The 19,241-nt window shown below is 37.0% G+C and overlaps 1 protein-coding gene across 4 annotated transcripts in view; it reads right to left on the minus strand.

The window, feature by feature from the left end:
* The window catches only part of zfpm2a (zinc finger protein, FOG family member 2a), a 184,424-nt gene that overhangs the window by 109,282 nt on the left and 55,901 nt on the right, over positions 1–19,241 (minus strand). For all 4 annotated transcript variants that reach the window (XM_051866229.1, XM_051866228.1, XM_051866230.1 and 1 more), the window contains one exon: positions 8,725–8,826. In XM_051866229.1, the coding sequence (XP_051722189.1) occupies positions 8,725–8,826 (102 nt within the window). The remainder of the gene's footprint in view (positions 1–8,724; positions 8,827–19,241) is intronic.

Below are 19,241 nucleotides of genomic sequence, written 5' to 3' on the forward strand. Positions count from 1 at the left end.
TTAATTTTCATTTATTTTATTATTTAAAAATATATTTTTTTAAATAATAAAATAAATTAAAATTAATATAAAATAATACATTTTTAAATTATGTTTAGATATTTTAAATAATAATAATAATAATAATTATATATATATATATATATATATATATTATACACTTGAAGCAAGAAAGACTAAAAAGTCCTGTTTTCCACAATATAACTCCTTTAAGTTCAAGTCGAAGGCTTCTATTTGAGGGCAGACGTAGTGATAAGTACAAAAAAGAAGTTCATTAATGCATAAAAGCTTCCTTCCCTTTCTTTTCCTGCACATGCACTTTCTTTATGCCTTGAGGAGCGTGTCAAGATATGCATCAAAGACGTCCATGATAATTAACAAAATAGCTGTACAGGCTATTACCACTAATATACAGAAGCCCATGACGAGAGAGAATGAAGAAGACGGAGGGGCAGATAAGAACACTTCCTTTATGAGCTCAGAGTGGATGTTCTTTTCATCTCGGGGATGGTCTCCTGCCTTCACAGAACATGCTTATGGACTAGAAGGAAGCCGTGAGCGAACTTTTGTAGAACTCTAGTGCTTATAGGGGTCAAATCATACTTTTTTGTGCCAAAAAATGTCATAATATAGATTTACATGACTATTTTTTAGCCTCTCTCTCACCACGTGTACACTAGACGCGAGTGACGCGACACAACACGACATGACAAAAGCAAACAGAACCCATTAACCAGTGATGAATGTCTACACTGGATGCGGTGCGATATGACAACAAATCGGCGACAATAAACTAATGCCCTCTTCTAATTCTGCCGTCCTCCAGGAGCTCACGCTACTTCTCACATGAAGAACAAATAGATTTGCAATTGTCGCTTTGTCGCGTCCAGTGTAGACAGGCTCAAGCTGCTGCGGTGCTGCTCGACGCGACAACTATCGTGTCCGGTGCAGACATGTTCTGTCTTGAATCTTTTGAATTTCTCTCATGACAGCTCTCAGGAGTTTAGCATTGTAATGGATATGACAATGTTAATGTATTTGTCTCGGCGAAATAGATCTGCTACACTGCTGCTGCTGTTGATTATTGCTGCTGCTGCAGAGCAAGTATGGGACTTGCTACTGCCAATACATACACAACATGCTGCTGTGGGCAAGTAAAGGCCCGGGGATACTTCACTTTTCGCACCCGGACACGTTTAGCGCAGTTGTGTCCACCTATCTTTCAAAGTATACTCAACCACAGATGACCGAGTTCAACACATCTGCAGTACAATTTTTTCTATACTCTACCAGACATCGGAGGGCAGCACTGAGTCATGTCATCAACGGGACATTCGTTGGGCAGGATCGGAGAAGAAAAAAATAGTGCATCCAGCATTGCAACATAGTTCAGAAGATATACCAGGAGAACAAGAATCAAAAACGATGGAGAAAGATATGCTATGTACTTTCTGATCTCTTCACAGAAACGCTCGTCAAGTTCGCCGTCCATTGTTGTATTTTCCTCCTTGTTTCAAGCGTGTTGCTTTTGAATCGCTCTTTCCACACACTTCTTCAACGACTGCACACTGTGCTCAGTACTGTGCGTATTGCCACCTAGTGGACTCTTCTGTCCTGCTTGCACATGCGCTGTTGCACGCACACAGAAGTATACTTTGGCATACAAATACAAATAGCATATATGAAATATACCTGTAACAGATCTATACAGGTGGAGCTGGGGAAGGTGGAGGGTTTCGGAGGAACTCTGAAAGCATGCTGCAAACTGCTACAGCAAACACTGACCAACTAATTAAATGTTGAGCAGCAAGTTCATTGGCTGCAGATGCAACAGGAACCAACCAGCTTGTGCCGTGTAGTTAATGATGTAATTGTCAGTAGGTTGTTAAGGACCCATCAGTCTGCGCCATCTAGAGTTTCATGACAGAACTTCGTATTTGTTCACTGATTAGTTCGGTGACTCTTTCTGCTGACTGTATCATCATTACTCTAGTAGGTGGTGAAAAGGGTCTTTTTTGTGTGTTCTGAATGAGTCCATGAATCAATCATTCAACTAAGTCATTCACAAAAGTGATGTTGTATTTAATGCTGAGTCTGGTTCAGACTCAAAACACTCGTTCAGTAAATCCAAACCAATGGAAAACAGTCGCACGCTTTTAAAAGAAGAGATAAAATATGAGTCAGTGAATAAGAATTATTTGTTCACATAAAAGATTCATTCAAAAACCAAAGATCACTGCAAAACCTGTCTGCGCTCCAAGATAGGATATTATTAACTAAAATGAAAAATATTTCATTTATTTTACATTTCTGTTCATTGAAATAAAGCTGTAATAAAATAAAATACCAATATTAGTTGAAACTAATCTTCAACTAAACTAAAAAACGTATCTAAAACTAAACTAAACTAAAATAAAATAAAAATAAATTAAGCCTAAATAGCATATAGATAGATAGATAGATAGATAGAAAGATAGAAAAGCACATAATGAAATTACTAAGAATTGAACTAAAATTAATCTAAAAATATATATAAATAAAAGCTAATTCAAAATAATAAATTCAAAAACTATAATAAAATCTAAAATAAAAACAACAGTGATACCAAGTTACTACCTTGTATACTAAAAAATGATTTCTTTGCAGAATATAGAAATAACATTTACAAATTTGTAACACTTACAAACTTAGCTTCGTTATTTTATAAGTAATCACTTATATGCAACACAAAATTACAGCAATCGTCTCATTCAGAGATGCAGCATGTTTTATGTTTCACGCCATGTTTCATGTAAAGAAAATGACACAGACAAGATCGCAAATAAAGTTTGGCCAATCAGGTAGACATGACATGACCCCTTTAACATTGAAGTATGTGAACTTTTTACACCTAAAGCAAATCCTGAAATTGGTTTTAAGAGATTTTTAAAGCAGGAGGAACCTGTTTGAGTCTCTTCATTAAGATACTGTCCTTCTTTTGATGTACTCTCTATTAAATATCCCATTCGCACTGAACAATTAAAGAATTATCTTTTGCCGATCGCAATCATACATTTTAACTTAAGCCGGGCAATAACAAAGAGTCCAGATTAAGAAGAGTAAAAATAAAATAAATAAAGTGATAACAAGGTAGTCTCTTAAACTAAATAAATTTGCTTTTAATCGCTGAGAACAGGACGTCATGTCATTTGAGATGTTCATATTTGATGGTGTGATTCCCATCTTTATTTAAAATTATAACATGCCCATCTGACTTTTCCAACACAATGGGAGGAATGAAACGGGGGAAATGGCCTTTCACAAGAAGACATGACGTGAAAGTGAATGCGGTTATTACGTGCGGAGATTAATGTCCACTGTACTGCTCCCCGAGAGACAGCGATGCAGCTGTGTGAGCGATGTCATATCCTGTATTCTGAGAGGGTTGTTTCCTGTTGGGCGATTTTCTCATTTGCATTCTATTTTCCCAGAAATCCACATTCCTGCCGGAGTTTGACAGTAATGTCTCAGTGAGGAGCGAATGGGGCATGTAGAATAGATCTTATCTGTGTAATGTAACAAGATTATCAGCAGCATTAGCAACCGTCGGCGCTATCAGAGAGATCGAGGTGGGAGGTAAATATGGAATTCAGCATTGAGATGAATCTGACAAACTAGATTAAAAGGGATAGTTCAGGCAAAAATGAAAATTCTGTCATTATCTACTCACCCTCATGTGGCTTGAATGAGGTTTGAGAGCTAGAGGCAAGATTTTCAGTGAATAACATCTTAAATATCAGTCTGATCCTCACACAAAGATATCAAATGACTTCGGAATGCTTGGAATATAGCACAAAATTCATATGGACTACTTTCATGGTTCTTTTATGATTATCACAGTTTCTTATACTGGCAGAATTCAGACTGACAGTATAAATCACCATCTACTTTTGTAACTTGGATATTCTGCAAAGCAGGGTTATTTCAATATATATATATATATAAGTCTTCTGAAGGTATATGATAGCTTTGTATGAGGAACAAATTGAAATTTAAGTAATAATTTACAGAATGTCTTCTCCAATGTAGCTCTGAAATCTCAAATCAACATTTTTTCATGTTTTATTTAGTTTAACTTGAAGTACTAAAATAAAGTGAAATAAAAAACTGAATAGAAATAAACATATTTAAAAACAAAACAAAACAAAAAAAAAAAACAATAAAAATGTCAAAAACATTCAACAAAATTACTAAAACTTTAACTAATTAAAAAGAATTGAATCCGGAAAATATAAAAATAGAAACGTATTCAAAATATTATACACACACACACACACACACACACACAGATATATATATATATATATATATATATATATATATATTTATTAGGGCTGTTAGGGCTGATAATCGTGATTATCTTGTCTAAAATAAGAGTCTGTGTTTACGTAATATATGTGTTTGTTCTGTGTATAATTATTATGTACATATTATTTATATATATATATATATATATATATATATATATATATATATATATCTTAAATATATACATTTCTTAAATATATACATGTATGTGTGTGTAGTATTTATATATACATAATAATTATACACAGAACAAACACACATATATTACGTAAACACAGACTCTTATTTTGGACACAGTAAGCACGATTATCGTTGAACGTCTTGTTGAATTATCGTATATATGTATATATATATATATATATATATATATATATTCACATACAGCTAAAACTAAAAAAATAAATAAATAATTGTTCGATACCTCAATACGAAAATGGATTTATTAAATTTATGATATTTTATTATATTTAAGCGTGTTATTAAATTCTCAGTGTTTTTAACAATGAAATTTAAGTGAGAGTTAGATGATAACAAAAGTATTCTAAATATAAAAAGAGAACAAAATGAGCATGCACAATAAAATATCTAATATCAGGCAATAAAGTAAACAAACAAACAAAAAAAACCTTAAATCAATGTATCGTGCATCCTTAAATGACTCAAAAATATCACACCAACTTCTCAAATGATTTCAGACTAGTTAGCAGTGTTTGCTAAGGCAACCAACACTATTGCAACCATCACTATTGTTGAACAACCCTAACTCCTAACCCTAACCCTACATATTGAACTTGAGCGTGCAACTCGCAGCACCGTTTATGCTACGAACATGAATGACACCTGAAATCATGCAGCTTTTTGTGTATTTTTGTGTAAAATCCCGCAGACTTACACTTAAGGACGGACCCAATATCTGGAGACCACAAGCAACACTCTCATTTTCTTCAGAAAATGTAAAAACTTAGTGTTGTTATGGAACACGTTTCTTTGTGTTATACTTTCACAGATGAGCGACACAACCAACTAAAATCAATCATTCAAAACAAATAGGGAGGGAATTGTCTTTCTCTCTCTCAGCATCACAGGATGGATGATCAGAGAGACACTGGGCTGCTTAGCCCCCCACCCCTCCGCTAGAGTTTAAAGCTCAGCATTTTCTTCCGGAAAGCCCCTAACTGGTCTATGATGCCTCTTTTTGTATGCGCTTGCCCCCATCGTTGTGTGACTGACCCCCTCAGCCCTGCTGGCTGCCTGATCACAGGGACCGTTTATTACCGTCGTCCCTACCGCTCTTATCTTACGCCGGCAATGCTCATTTCCTTTCCAGATTGAAATGCAAATGTGAAATTTAATGATAAATGCATTATCTGATAGGTGCTGATAACTCTGATTCGCTGTCAGTATAAAATACACACCCCAGGGGGCTCACCGGTGCCAACTTGCCAAAATCCACTTTCTTATAAATGTACGTACCTGCAATAAATTCTGGAGGTCATATGCATTAAAAGGGGAATCATATTTTGTGTATTCTGCGATGTGATGCCACGGCTGAACAGTAATTGCTGCCGTTGCTATCTTGTTGGATGTATTATCCATCACTTTGATGAAGTGACTTTTAAGAAGTGCAAAAAGACAGATAAAACAGATTTTTTTCTACTGAGAGAAGGCGAGGGAAAATCTGCATGGTAAGACGAGATTCTTGGGAAAGAAAAGATATCTGTTTTTACGTCTGTTGTGTGCTTTCTACTGAAGCTTAAAGGGATAGTTTATCCAAAAATGAAAATTCTATCATCATAGAATTCGTCATCATATCATGTCGCTCCAATCCCGGATGACTTCTTCTGTGGAACATAAAAGGAGAACGTTTGCAGAATACTCATGCTGCTTTTTTCCATGTAATGAAGGCATACATTGTATATAGTTCATACAGTACGACTCCTTTGATATATTTCATGTCTTCTGAATATATATGATGGCTTTGTGTGAGGAACAAACTGAAATTTAGAGAATGTCTTCAGAAGAATGTCTCCTCCAATGTATCTTTGAAATCTCAAATCTCAAATCAACTTGAAACCTCCAACACTATATTGGCCAGTGTTTCAATTTCATTGTACAATCCCTGTTTGTATGTATGTATGTCTAACATCTTCTGTGAAAGAAACACATTCAAGTGGGCTTGGAGCAACAAGAGCATGAATAAATGATGACAAAATTTCTGTCAAGTATAGGAATTGTACATGGGAACAACAAAACACTCAAATTATCAATGAGTAAAATAACAAAATCAAAAATATATATATAATATTCTCGTTTCAAAAACATATATTGTCAGGTGCATTATAAAGTTACTATCATGGTATACTGAGTAGGCAGCATGCTAAATAAAACCTCAAGAACAAAATACTACTGTGCTCCATTTTGTCAGTGATCAAAAGCAGGACCACATCACAATTCAACATAAGTTGAAAAAAAGCGCTCTTCGTAATTCAAGAGCTCATTAAGTCTTCAGAAACAGCGGAGAGTTTTACCTCTGTCGGGTGGCCTTGTCAAGGATATCTTCAGATGTCCTGCTATTGAGCGTCTGAAATCCCCTGATCCCAGATGGATTCATTTAAAACGTGTCATAATGAGCTGCTTACAAGTGATTACTGGCCGCTAGCTAATGGGCTAAACGGTTAAAGGAGGGCCAGGAATGATCGCGTGTTGGATTGGACCTTCAAGACTGAGTATCATATCAGAGGGGCACTGCAGCCTTTTATTCCTTTCTGATATTCTTGTCCTCTGAGTTTCTGTTCTCCAGTATATATTATCAGAATGTTTCTGTAGTACAGTAAGGGATCAGGAGATGATCACCAATCCACGATGGACTGTGGACCCATAGGCGCTCAAGCTAAGATACCTATGGAGGCCCAACACTCAAAAACAAGCTACATTCTTGGTTAATTTTGTCTTTATATCTCATACATGTGACTTTGTAATCGCAAATTTACTTAAATGCGTTATTTATCTATTTACAACCTATTTATGATTTAAATTCTTGCGCACATTGCTTTTCACAATTACTTTTCACATGTCAATCAAAACGTTTGTTCTTTTTACATAGTCAATAGACTTTAGTTTACATCAGAGCTTGAACCATGATTTACTTACTAATGCTAAGCACATTATCTTAAGGGAAGGGACATTCTCATTCTAGAGAGTATTTGACTGGACAAAAATTTGCAAACACCTGTGAGTGCAAGATGATTCATCGATATATTTGGTCAGTTTTTTCCCAGAACTTTACATTTTTAAATGTATGTATCTGCTAAAAGTTAAAGGTAGGGTAGGCAATTTTTTCACAAACACTTTTTGTTATTCTGGTTGAAACTCTCTTCACATCCTGAGAGCAATTAATAATATAAGTGGTATAAATATTAAAACATGTACATATATCTTCTGTGGAAGTCTCAGGAACAAAAAATGTTCGTCCAATCATTGCATTCGGACCTACCGACGATCGTCCTACCTGTCTGTCAACATATGTATTTCCATACCTCCGCGCACTATGCTTGCGCGGACATCACACATCATCAGTGCGTTCCATAAGGTTATGCAAAGTTGTAGACAGACAGTTACCGAGTGCCACAAACAAACAGCAGCCGCCTTTTACAGTTCCTCCTGAACCAAAACAACGTGCTTATGCTGTGTTCACACCATGTCGTGACCGTAATTACAAGATAGCAACCTGTGACGTTCTACCCGGAGCTGTTCACGTCCTTAGACTCTGATTTATGCTTTTCTATGTCAATACTATCAACAGCGAAATGAATCTGAAGCAGTCAGGTGGTACAAGTCAGCGCTTTGTAAGTTGTTTACATTCATTATTATTGCAATGTTATGTGCTTTGAGAGAGACATGAGGTAATTTAACGCCGTCTCTCATGGCACTTTGCAGACTCTGCTCTGGATGTGCGCATTCATGTATTTTGAAGGAGGCGTGGCTTTGAAGACACTCTGAAGGGAGGGTGGGCTTTCAAAGCTAGCTTGCTATTGTTAGCCTCTCTGAAATTACCTACCCTACCTGTAATTTTGTCAATCTTTGAGAGTATACTAACACATAGATGTGTTAAATCAAATTTGGCCTAAAAGCAACAAAATGCCATGTCTGACGTAAGTTGCTGCAGCTAACGTCACAAAATTTGTCTTTTTTTGTCCATAAATTTGAAAAAGGCTTTCAAAAGGAAATAAAAATAAGTCAGACGATATATTACCTGTACAGATAATGAATGTTAAGTGAACGTTTGAGATATAAAGTCACAATTACAAGACATAAAGTCAAAATGTATGGTCATATAACAAACGCATGCACATTGACACAATCAAATGATGCACTTACGTGGACCGTCCCATTCCTCCGGCTCCAGAGGGGGGTGTCTGGTCTTCTCACTCTCTGTTTCCATCTCTGACTCTCCTATTTCTCTGTTGCCATTCTCTTCCCCTGAAAAACACAACAGATAAATAAAATAATTTTACATTTAGTAGAAGCATTAAACATTTTTGTTTTCAACTACACTTCATATTGACACTTCAAACTTCATTAATGTCGATAGACAGACAGAGAGACAGACAGATCGATAGATAGATCAATAGAGAGATAGATAGATCGATATATAATTTTGTCTCACAATGTTGATTTTTTTGGTCATTTTTTTTTTTACCCCAGTGCATTGGAGTCACACTCTGGGTAGAGCTGCTTCATGGAAGCGTCTCAGCGACTCTCTAACATGGTGGAACGGCCTTCACCATGGTCCTCAAACACACACTGGTCCATCCAGATGGGTTAATCTAAAGATCAAATTCTCTCGCCACGGTGTGTTTAAGCCAGTTAAGACGTGGTTCACTTCAAAGGCAGGCAGTAAACATGGCCAAAAGGATCGCAGCTTCTTGCTTGCCTCTGCACACCCGGGCGAAAGGAGAGGGCCGCGCTGCCCTACTTACTGCACATGAGGTCATTCTGACCTATTTTCCCGCATACAAGTTCCTGCTAGGGCTCAGCTTTTTTATTCATTCTGTCCTCCTCACTCTCCCGCTCACTATTTGTATTGTCAGGCCTTGAGAAGCTCCTTAGCATACTCATTGAGCATTACCATAAGGATAACAAAAGGCAATATCAACAGTTCCTTTCCAGTGTAGTGAGTTTGGGAAGGCAGCGAGATAACATTAAAGGCTCTACCTTGATCTCCGGCGAACATGTTAAGCCCTGTAACGAAACGTCTTGGAACTGTTTAATTACCGCTCAGGAAATGAAGCTACAAGATGATTCGTTAATTAAGCAGTGATTAAGGATTTTCTGCCTTCTATCTAACACCGTTCGCAATGCATTTTAAACACAATCGCCAAGGCAACCTCGCAGGGAACAAGTGTCACAGCAGCTTGATGAAGTTTCTTTCAGGAACATGGAGGGAATCCGCCGGGAAAACATTGTGCCAACCAGGTACAGTGCAACAGAAATTACCCCCATAAAATGAAGGAGATCGACATGCAACAGAATATAGTCATGTGCACATGACAGAAGCAGTTCTTGTTTGGGACACATCCTTGTCTGTAATTTTACATTCCTCCATGTTTCTTTGTCACTCTTGCGTGCAATTTTTTATAAATATCCATCTTGCTTCTCAGAAAGCAGATAAATAACATGGTCAGACATTAACCGTGTCCCAAATATTCGCCTCCAACATTCCCATCTCAGAATTTATTAATTTAGATAGAAGACTCTTTCAACCAAAGTGACTTACAAATGAGAATAATACAAGCAGAGGCAATTCATCTGAAAGAAAAATCAACACAAGCAGTGCAATCATACCAAATGCTAGAACAGAACAGGCTAGTTAGTTAGTCAGTTAGTTAGTTAGTTAGGGAGCAAGTGCTCGTGGTAAAGATTCGTCTTCAGTTGTTGAAGATTATGAAACCATGAAACCAACCAATTATTTTAATACACTACTGTTCAAAAGTTTGGGCTCAGTAAGATTTTTTAAATGTTTTTTAAAGAAGTCACCAAGGCTGCATTTTTTTTTTGATAAAAATACAATAAAAAACAGAAAAAAAGTGAAATTTTATTACAATTCAAAATAAATGTTTTCTATTTTAATCATTTTTAAATGTAATTTATTCCTATGATGACAAAGCTGAATTTTCAGTATCATTACTGCAGTCTTCAGTGTCACATGATCCTTCAGAAATCATGCTGCCACTGTCCCTCTGAAACATCGCCTCTTTCTTTCTTTCTTTCTTTCTTCTTTTCTCTCTCTCTTTTTCTTTTGCTCACTCACTCTCTCTTCCTTCTGCTCGCTCTTTCTTTTTCTTTCTTTCGCTTGCTTGCTCTTTCTTTTTCTTTCTTTCACTTGCTCGCTCACTCTTTCTTTCGCTATTTCTTTCTTTCGCTCGCTTTCTTTCACTCCCTTGCTCTTTCTTTCACTCCCTCGCTCTTTCACTTTCTTTCGCTCCCTCACTTTTTTTTCACTCTCTCATTTTCTTTCACTTTTTCTTTCACTTTCTTTTTCTTTCTGTCTTTCACTTTATCTTTCACTCGCTCACTCTTTCGCTCTCTCATTTTCTTTTGCTCATTTTTTTCTTTCACTTTCTTTTTCTTTTGCTTATTCTTTTTGTTTCACTCTTTCTTTTTCTTTCACTTTCTTTCACTCCCTCGCTTTCTTTCGCTCAATCAAGCAGTGTCACATGATCCTTCAGAAATCAAATATGCTAATTTGCTGCTCAAGAAACATTTCTTATTGTTATCAGTGTTGAAAATGTAACTGTCACTTTTGATCATTTTAATGTGTCCTTGCTGAATGAAAGCATTTTATGTGTATTTAAAAAACAAAAAAACTTTGTATTTGACAATTTTTATTTTATAAGCAACATAATTTTTCATAAAAAAATCCTCAAAAGATCAATTACATACTTGACCGGTCATTCATACTGTATTTGCTATCTTATTGGTGGTAAAACTCCAATTTGACCTTAAAATTCATTTATTTAGCAGACACTTTTATCCAAAGCGATTTACAAATGTGTAGTATCACAAGCAATTTATCATAAGATCCAACTAAATTCAATAGCCAAGACAATGCCAAGTTTAAAGTATTAAAATATATTAGATTACAGAAGAGAGAAACTTTTCAAAAAATAAATAAAAAGAAGTTATAGTATATAACTCTTTAGGGAGCATTTACTAGATATCTGATTAAAATACACAATTTCTTCCAATATTTTTGTGTGCTATGTGTTTTTTATGTTAATTGTAACACTACTGAGTCATTAGCTTAGCAACATGCTAATGTCTATCATCGAATTGAAACTAACTGTGAGTTTGCCAGGTCTTTTGTGCACTTCATGTGAGGGGCGATATTTGTGTGACATGTGTGAATTACTGTTGAATGAATTGTTGCCTCTGAAAAGCATTTCAAATCAGTCACTTATGACAATTAGGATGCTGCCTAGTAAGACAGCGGTCTTTGTAGACAGTTGACAACTCACTATGGTTTAGAACAGAGCTTAAATCTGTCTCAAAAGAGACTGGATAGACATAAGGTTTGTGGCCCTTCGGCTCACTAGTCTAAAAAAGAAAAAGAGAATGCTAAGAGATTGATCTATGCGCCAAGATGTTTGCATGTGTGTGCATTCGTCCATGCATGCATATGTCAGACATTAGGATAGAGTTAGTGAGAAATCAGCCAATCGGACCACAGCTCCTCTGTTCTGTCTAATGGCAGCGACATGCATGCGGGTCAATAAGCTTATAGGCGATTTACACAAACAGCTCCTGCAGCAAGGTAGACACAAAGTCATATTGGCTTTTCTCTTCCTCTCAGCATTGTTCTACCAAGGAAGCCCTTGAAAATGTCAATCTGGTGAGGGTGATTTTAAGGAGATCTGAGCTTTCTAATCCCAATAAACTGAAAGAGAGCGCCACAGAGAGAGAGAGAGAGAGCGATAGAAAGATCAGACAAATATATTGTCTAGATTCTGAATGAACACACACACACACAGAACTCCACAGAAAGATCCACAGATTTTTTTCCACAATATCAGTGCAGGAAATGCAAAAAAGTGATTCAGTATTCTAATGGTTAATGTACTATACAACACTGTGGCTAAAAAAATACACTAAATATAATAAATATTGCTTATTGCTCTCATTGAAAATAACCTTTTCACTGTTCATATCCCTTAATACACTAAAAAAAAAAAAAAAACTACCACCAAATATATGGTACCATGTTTTTTTTTGACAAGTTACCTTGGTAATGTGACTTTTTTTATGTACTATGGTAGTACCATAATCATTTTTCATATACTTTGGAAAACCATGATAGATTAATATAGAAATAATTTTTTTAGATATCAAAATATCGTTACAAATACCTCTTATTTTTCAACCCATTTCCACTATCCTGGTGCGTAACATCCACATTTCACGATCCAATTAATTCCCGAAGAATTTGCCAATCTTTTATTATTGAATATCCAGTTTCATTCTGAGAAAATATCAGATTATAAAGTAAAATGGGTTATGAATGGCATTTCATGCTCACTTTAAAGAGATAGTTCACCCAAAAATGAAAATACTTACCCTCAAGTTGTTCCAAACCTGTATGAGTTTTTTTCTTCTGTTGAACACAAAAGATATTTTAAAGATTGTGGATAACGAGACAGTTGATGGCACCCATTGACTTCCATAGTAGGAAAAAAAATACAATGGAAGTCAAAGGGTGCCATCCACTCTTTGGTTACTAACATTCTTCAAAATATCTTCTTTTGTGTTCAGCAGAAGAAAGTATTTCATACAGGTTTGGAACAACATGAGGGTGAGTAAATGATGATAAAATTTTCATTTTTGGGTGAACTATCCCTTTAAGTATAATCCACCACAGAACTTTTTTGTAAGGGTTTTGGGTATAATTTATCAAGAGTACAAAAATTATTTTCCAAGAGATTCAGAAGTGTCTGTTGTTAGTAATTTACACATTTTGTACCCTCTATTTAGGAATATGAAAGACTCCCTTCTTGTGAGCAAAAAGAGAAAAACGGCTCTAGCTATTACATAAACAAAATTGGCTCGTTGAATTGTTTTCTAATAATGGGGACTTTTGAATTATGTATCCTGTGTGTTTTGAAGATAAAGTGCTAATTTTGTTATGCTTGGTGATGGGTGGCCACTTAGGAAGCCAATATTTCCCCTCCATTTAAAGCAGTGGTAATTGAGGACTTTATAAAGTGAACTGTTGTTAAATAAACAGATTTCCCTGTAAAACTAGAGACAGCTGTACAACAAATACTCAAACAAAGTCCACAGTTTCGCTTTTCCGCCCAATAATTTGCAGTGGCATGCAGCTTTCGGAAGCTGATTACAAAAAAAAAAAAAAAAAAAAAAAAAAAAAATTCAAATGCCTCCAGTGCGGACAAGAAAAAAAGGAAAAAAAACCCCAGCAAAATCCCACCCAGCACCCCGGTGGAGTGTGTGATTAGTGGAAGGCCTCGGCACTATCTCTTTAAAGGCCCATAAATTCCCCATCATTACAGGAACTGGCTGTGCTCTCTTCTGGCTGCTGCTGGCCTGCGTTATCTCTCCATGCGATGCCGTCTGGAGTATGTAGATCTGGCCTGGCTAGATTGTCATACTTAACAAACATTAATGAATGATTTCCTGCACAGAGTCAAACGGGGCTAAAGGGATGTGTCTTTCATCTTATCGCTGCGCAAATGAGCATTTTTCCATATTCTCCACGCTTTACCATCAGCGACGGGAGAAATGTATTGAAAAGATCTTTCTGCTGCCGAAGATCCCGATTAGCGAGGAAACGGCACAAAGAAAGCGTAATTAATTCTACTGCATACTGTTTACTGGCTCGCGTCGCAAGGCCGCCCAGGATTCAAAGGATTTGTTCATAAGTGGCACCTTGCTACGGGCTAAAATGACTCATAATTATTCAAGTCTTTCTCCGCTGTGATTTGATCAGACCAGAATGGAATCTCAGTGCTGTCGTTTAGATCAATTAATTCATATTGAACATGTTTATGCTGTGGCTTTCATGAGATTGTGCGCTGTACTGTCATTAGCAAGGTCACTGCGTAACACTTGCTATTGGTTCGAAGTCTTCCACTATTCAGTTCACAACACAGGAAAAATCAGATCACTCCGTGTGACTCCAACTCAACTGCTCCCAGAAGAAACATTTACAAGAATGGAAAAACATAGAAGCAAGGTCAAATTTCACAATTTCTGTAAAACTAAAAAAAAAAAAAAACCCTGAAAATATAACACCAGCATTCTCACAATTATAGCAGCCAGTGTGACAGCGGCTTGTAAATTTCAGTTTGAAACTTGTTCACAAGCGCGGCGCCCATAAATGTGAAATTGACCGTGAAAAGGGAGTTGTTTGGAGGGGGGCTGCTTCAATTGTCAAGGAGACAACAAGGTTGTCTCTCTGGACTATCAGGGGTGCCTTTTTTCTCTTTATTTCCCTCCGTCTCCTCTTTCAAATAAGGAGGCCCATCTTCTTCGACAGGCCTCAGGTTTCATGTTTATTCACGTTTGTGCGCTAGACTCACCCTATTCATCGGCAGGGACTTCATTTCACAGTGCGCTCTGCTGTTTCGAAACCATTTCGTATGAAGCCATTGACGGAAGCGTCTCAATCATTTCATGGTACATGAGTGCGCGACGATGCGACTGAAGCCGAAACCCTCTCCAAACAGTTTAGGGTCGCCGCAGAGAGGAACCCCTCTGCTGTTTCAGGGTATTTGGTTCCACAGAGGCTGCTGGGAATTGAAATGAGTGATGTGCAAAGAGTCAATGCTTCAAAAAGATTGACTGATCACAATGCATGATGGTTCTTGTGAACTCTTACTGTTATAAACCACATAGTTATTTTTTGTGTGGCTTTCACAATGCTATGATAGTCATTAGAGCGTATCAATGTACAGATATCGATGTTGGACATTGAACGTCCAAGCTATAGTCTTGAAAGGATTTAAGGAAAACACAGAAATGAAAATATTTTCATGACTTACAGTAACAGTTCTTGAACATAGTAAGGCAAACAGAACATCACAGAAACATACAGTACAGGGCAACAAGAGTAATTTAATTACTGAACAAATGATTCTTATGAGCCACTTTCTTATATACTTACGAATAAGAAACAATTATGAATAGTACGTTCTTACAGTACGCACGCCGCCCGATTTTTGTAACTTTGTATGCACAGGTTGCACATGCTCATTGAATATGTTTTGCACTAATCAGTTGTTTCACAAGGTGGCAACACTGGCCCGGGCCGTTGTTTCACAGTAGAGGTCTTCACGGATCCACTTGGATCTGAAAACCCGAGGTCCGACCCAAAACCCGAGCAGGTTTGGGTCCAAAATTGATGAGTGCCTCAAACATGGGTCGGGTACGGCATTAGTGGCCTCGGGTCTCGGGTAATTTAAAATTACCCAAATGGACCCGAGAAGACCCAAATTCTTTTAAACTGTGTCGGGCATTTAACAAAATATTATTATTTAAAACAATTTTATGACAACGTTACACCGTGTCTACACCAGACGCGACTTTTATCGCTTCGCATCGCGCCGCGCCACAACAGCTAAAAGCTGTCTACACTGAGCGCCACAAACCGACCGTTGCAAAGGACTTGGACTACGTCAAAAATAGAACAGGGGATCCGTTTACTATCAGGAATTTGTTATGTCGTGTCGCATCCAGTGTAGACAATATCACTGATTATAATGGGTTCTATTGTCTTTTGTCTGGTGTAGACAAGTTGAATCCTCGCTTCTACTTGCAATGGACTCTACGCATTTAGACTAAGTTGCTCCACATTTTTGCTTACCGTTTCAATGAGCCCTGTCAGCATGGATTTTAGACTCACTGCTTGCAAGATCTTTCACGGATCGAAGTGGCATCTCTCACACCCTCTAGTGAGAAGGGCTTTAAATTGTCTGTTTCGAGTTATGTCAGCAACTTTGAGGGCAAGTATTCTAAAGCTAACAAGCTAGCAAGCTTTGTCTGTGACAGTTCATACTCTTATACGTTTAGTTTTCTGATGAACCGTTTTTAGATCTTCTGTTTTTATAGTTTTACTAAGATTATTTATTATATTAGTATAATAGTCATCTTGTCTTTATGCATATATCCTATCATTCATTTCATTATTTTGTTTAATTATCTTTACAAACTGTGTTAAGCCGAACTCAGAAATAACTTGTCGGGCAGGCAATAATATAAATAAATAAATGAAAGTAATGGAGCAGCGGCCAAATCATCTCAGCAGGACACTAGGATTTTTCCTGACTGACTGCAGGCTGTGCACACGTCAATGCCATTTATGTTCGGGTCCAGTCGGTTTCGAAAATAAATGCCGTCGGGTCGGGTCGGGTCGGACTTGGGTCTACTTTTATCAGGCTTTTTAAAAAAACTAATTTATGCACATCGGGTTTGAGTAAGAAGTGATTCGGGTCGGGTACAGATTGTAGGACAAGAGAAGACCTCTATTTCACAGTAGAAAACAAAACTAAAAAGACGGAGCAAAAAATAAAAAATAAAAAAAAATACCAGAGACTACAACAACAACAGATGCCCGCACTGACAAGCGCTTATGTGAGAGGGTTATGATGAGATAGACGCAACTTTAGTTTAAAAGAATACAAAGACATTTTTATCAGTCATAACTTTGGAGAAAGATGAAACTCTACCACGCGTTTGTAGGCTTTATGATTCAGTCGAATTAGCAACAGGAGGTCAGTACATGTTCAGTTCTGTTTTGTTTCAAAATATTTTTCCTCAAATGAATTATTAATGGAATCCTTAAGGAATCTGAAATGTTAAGAAGAGTGATTAAATACGTTATGATTCCCATCCCTAGTTGTATGGGCTGAAGATGTCTGGATCTTTAGCCTATATGACTATAGGGATCAAGTTCAAGCTTTATTAAGATCCCAGGCTCTTAAAGGGTTAGTTCACCCAAAAATTAAAATAATGTCATTTATTACTCACCCTCATGTCATTCTACATCTGTAAGACCTTCGTTCATCTTTGGAACACAAATTAAGATATTTTTGATAAAATCCGATGGCTCAGTGAGGACTCCATAGACAGCAAGTAAATTTACACTTTCAAACGCACAGAAAGGTACTAAAACATATTTAAAACAGTTCATGTGAGTACAGTGGTTCTACCTTGACATTATAAAGTAACGAGAATACTTTTGTGTGCCAAAAAAACAAAATAACGACTTTTCAACAATATCTAGTGACGGCCGATTTCAAAACACTGCTTCAAATCGTTTGTTTCGAATCAGTGATTCAGATCGCGTGTCAAACTGCTGAAATAACGTGACTTTGGCACTCCGAACCACTGATTAGTAATAAATGACATTATTTTTGGGGGAACTAACCCTTTAAAATATGCACAATAAATACATAGAAAAATTCCCTTTAAGAGTGTTTAACAGTCTGACTGCACAGGGAACAAATAAATATATGTATCGGTTATTCATTATCTTTGGTAGTCTATAGCAAGAGTTAGAAAGCTGTCTAGAAGCACAGATTGAGCTCGATTAAAGACATTTCTATTAAACAAAATAGGGAATCCTAAAGCATTTACCAATTCTGATTTCTCTTAAAAATTCTGGTTTGTTCCATTTCAAACCATGAGCTACAAGGTGCAACAGACTCAGACTCAAGCAAATGGGTGAGACTTTGCCAGCGTCCAACTGCCTGACCTTTGTAAATTTAAGCTGATTTGCTACTTCACCGTCGTCCGATCAAAGTTAATAAGGGCTTGGTGAGTTAATGAAGACGGGCGATTCCTCTTTTTGTTCAGACAGCTTTTTAATACCTATTATAGGATGAAACTTTTAATGGAGGTTTTAGGTTCTCCTGACAAGCTAGTTGTCAGCAAATGACGACAAAGATACACGACCACTGAACTACGAGCCAGTCGTGGAGCGACCGCCTGCCAGCGAGGAACTTCACACGGGAGACCTTATTCTCCAAAACAGATAAAGGAACAGGGATGAGTGACTGCTTTTTAAAGCTCTGGCGTTTGACTCTGCTTGGGCTAATTACAGCCCGCCATCTCATTTGAGAGGGTTTACTTAATCAAGAGAACCCTCTCTGCCATCCTATAGCCGAGGAATAACACACATAAACCGTTTAATGCCACCAGGATTGCGTTCGCCTTCAATTCATAGCACTTCTGCATAAGTGGAGTGAATTTAAGCCACTCAGACGCTGGGCTAAATGCGCTTTAAAGAGATCTAATTGAGCAGAGGATCAGGGGGAAATGAATACACCTGATGAGCTTGTACTATGCATTAACGGGAAGAGAATGGGAACTTGTCCGAAGAATTCGAGGACATGGAAGACTTAGAGCCGAATTGCAGCAGATAGAAAGCTTGAGAAATCTGACGCAAACCCCTCGCGCATGACGACGGGAAGATTACTAAAGCATCTCGGAAGTAAAAGAGTTGAAAGTTTGGACCACTGTTGGTCTTCGTTTTAGCAAAGCCATCAAAAGGTTCAAAAGAATCTTAGAGGAGATTTGCTGAAACTTGGTGGTGCTTGAGACAAAAAAGGCCATCGAATGGCTTTGATACAAGTACATACTCAAACACTCCCTTGAGAATGTGAGATCTTTGGTGCAAGTCTTACAAAATAGTACTGAGACCGTGGTACTTTAATATTTACCATGGGACTGATGCTATATTCATAGTACTCTTAAAAGAATACTATGGTATATCTCCTAAAACATGGTATCAGGTCCAAAAAACAGTAATTTTTATAATTGTTTTTTAGTTTGTAGAGATAAAAACATAATTATTAAAGATAAAAATAAAATATTACTAAACA

Source organism: Ctenopharyngodon idella, chromosome 16 (assembly GCF_019924925.1).
Source record: "Ctenopharyngodon idella isolate HZGC_01 chromosome 16, HZGC01, whole genome shotgun sequence".
Taxonomy (NCBI): domain Eukaryota; kingdom Metazoa; phylum Chordata; class Actinopteri; order Cypriniformes; family Xenocyprididae; genus Ctenopharyngodon; species Ctenopharyngodon idella.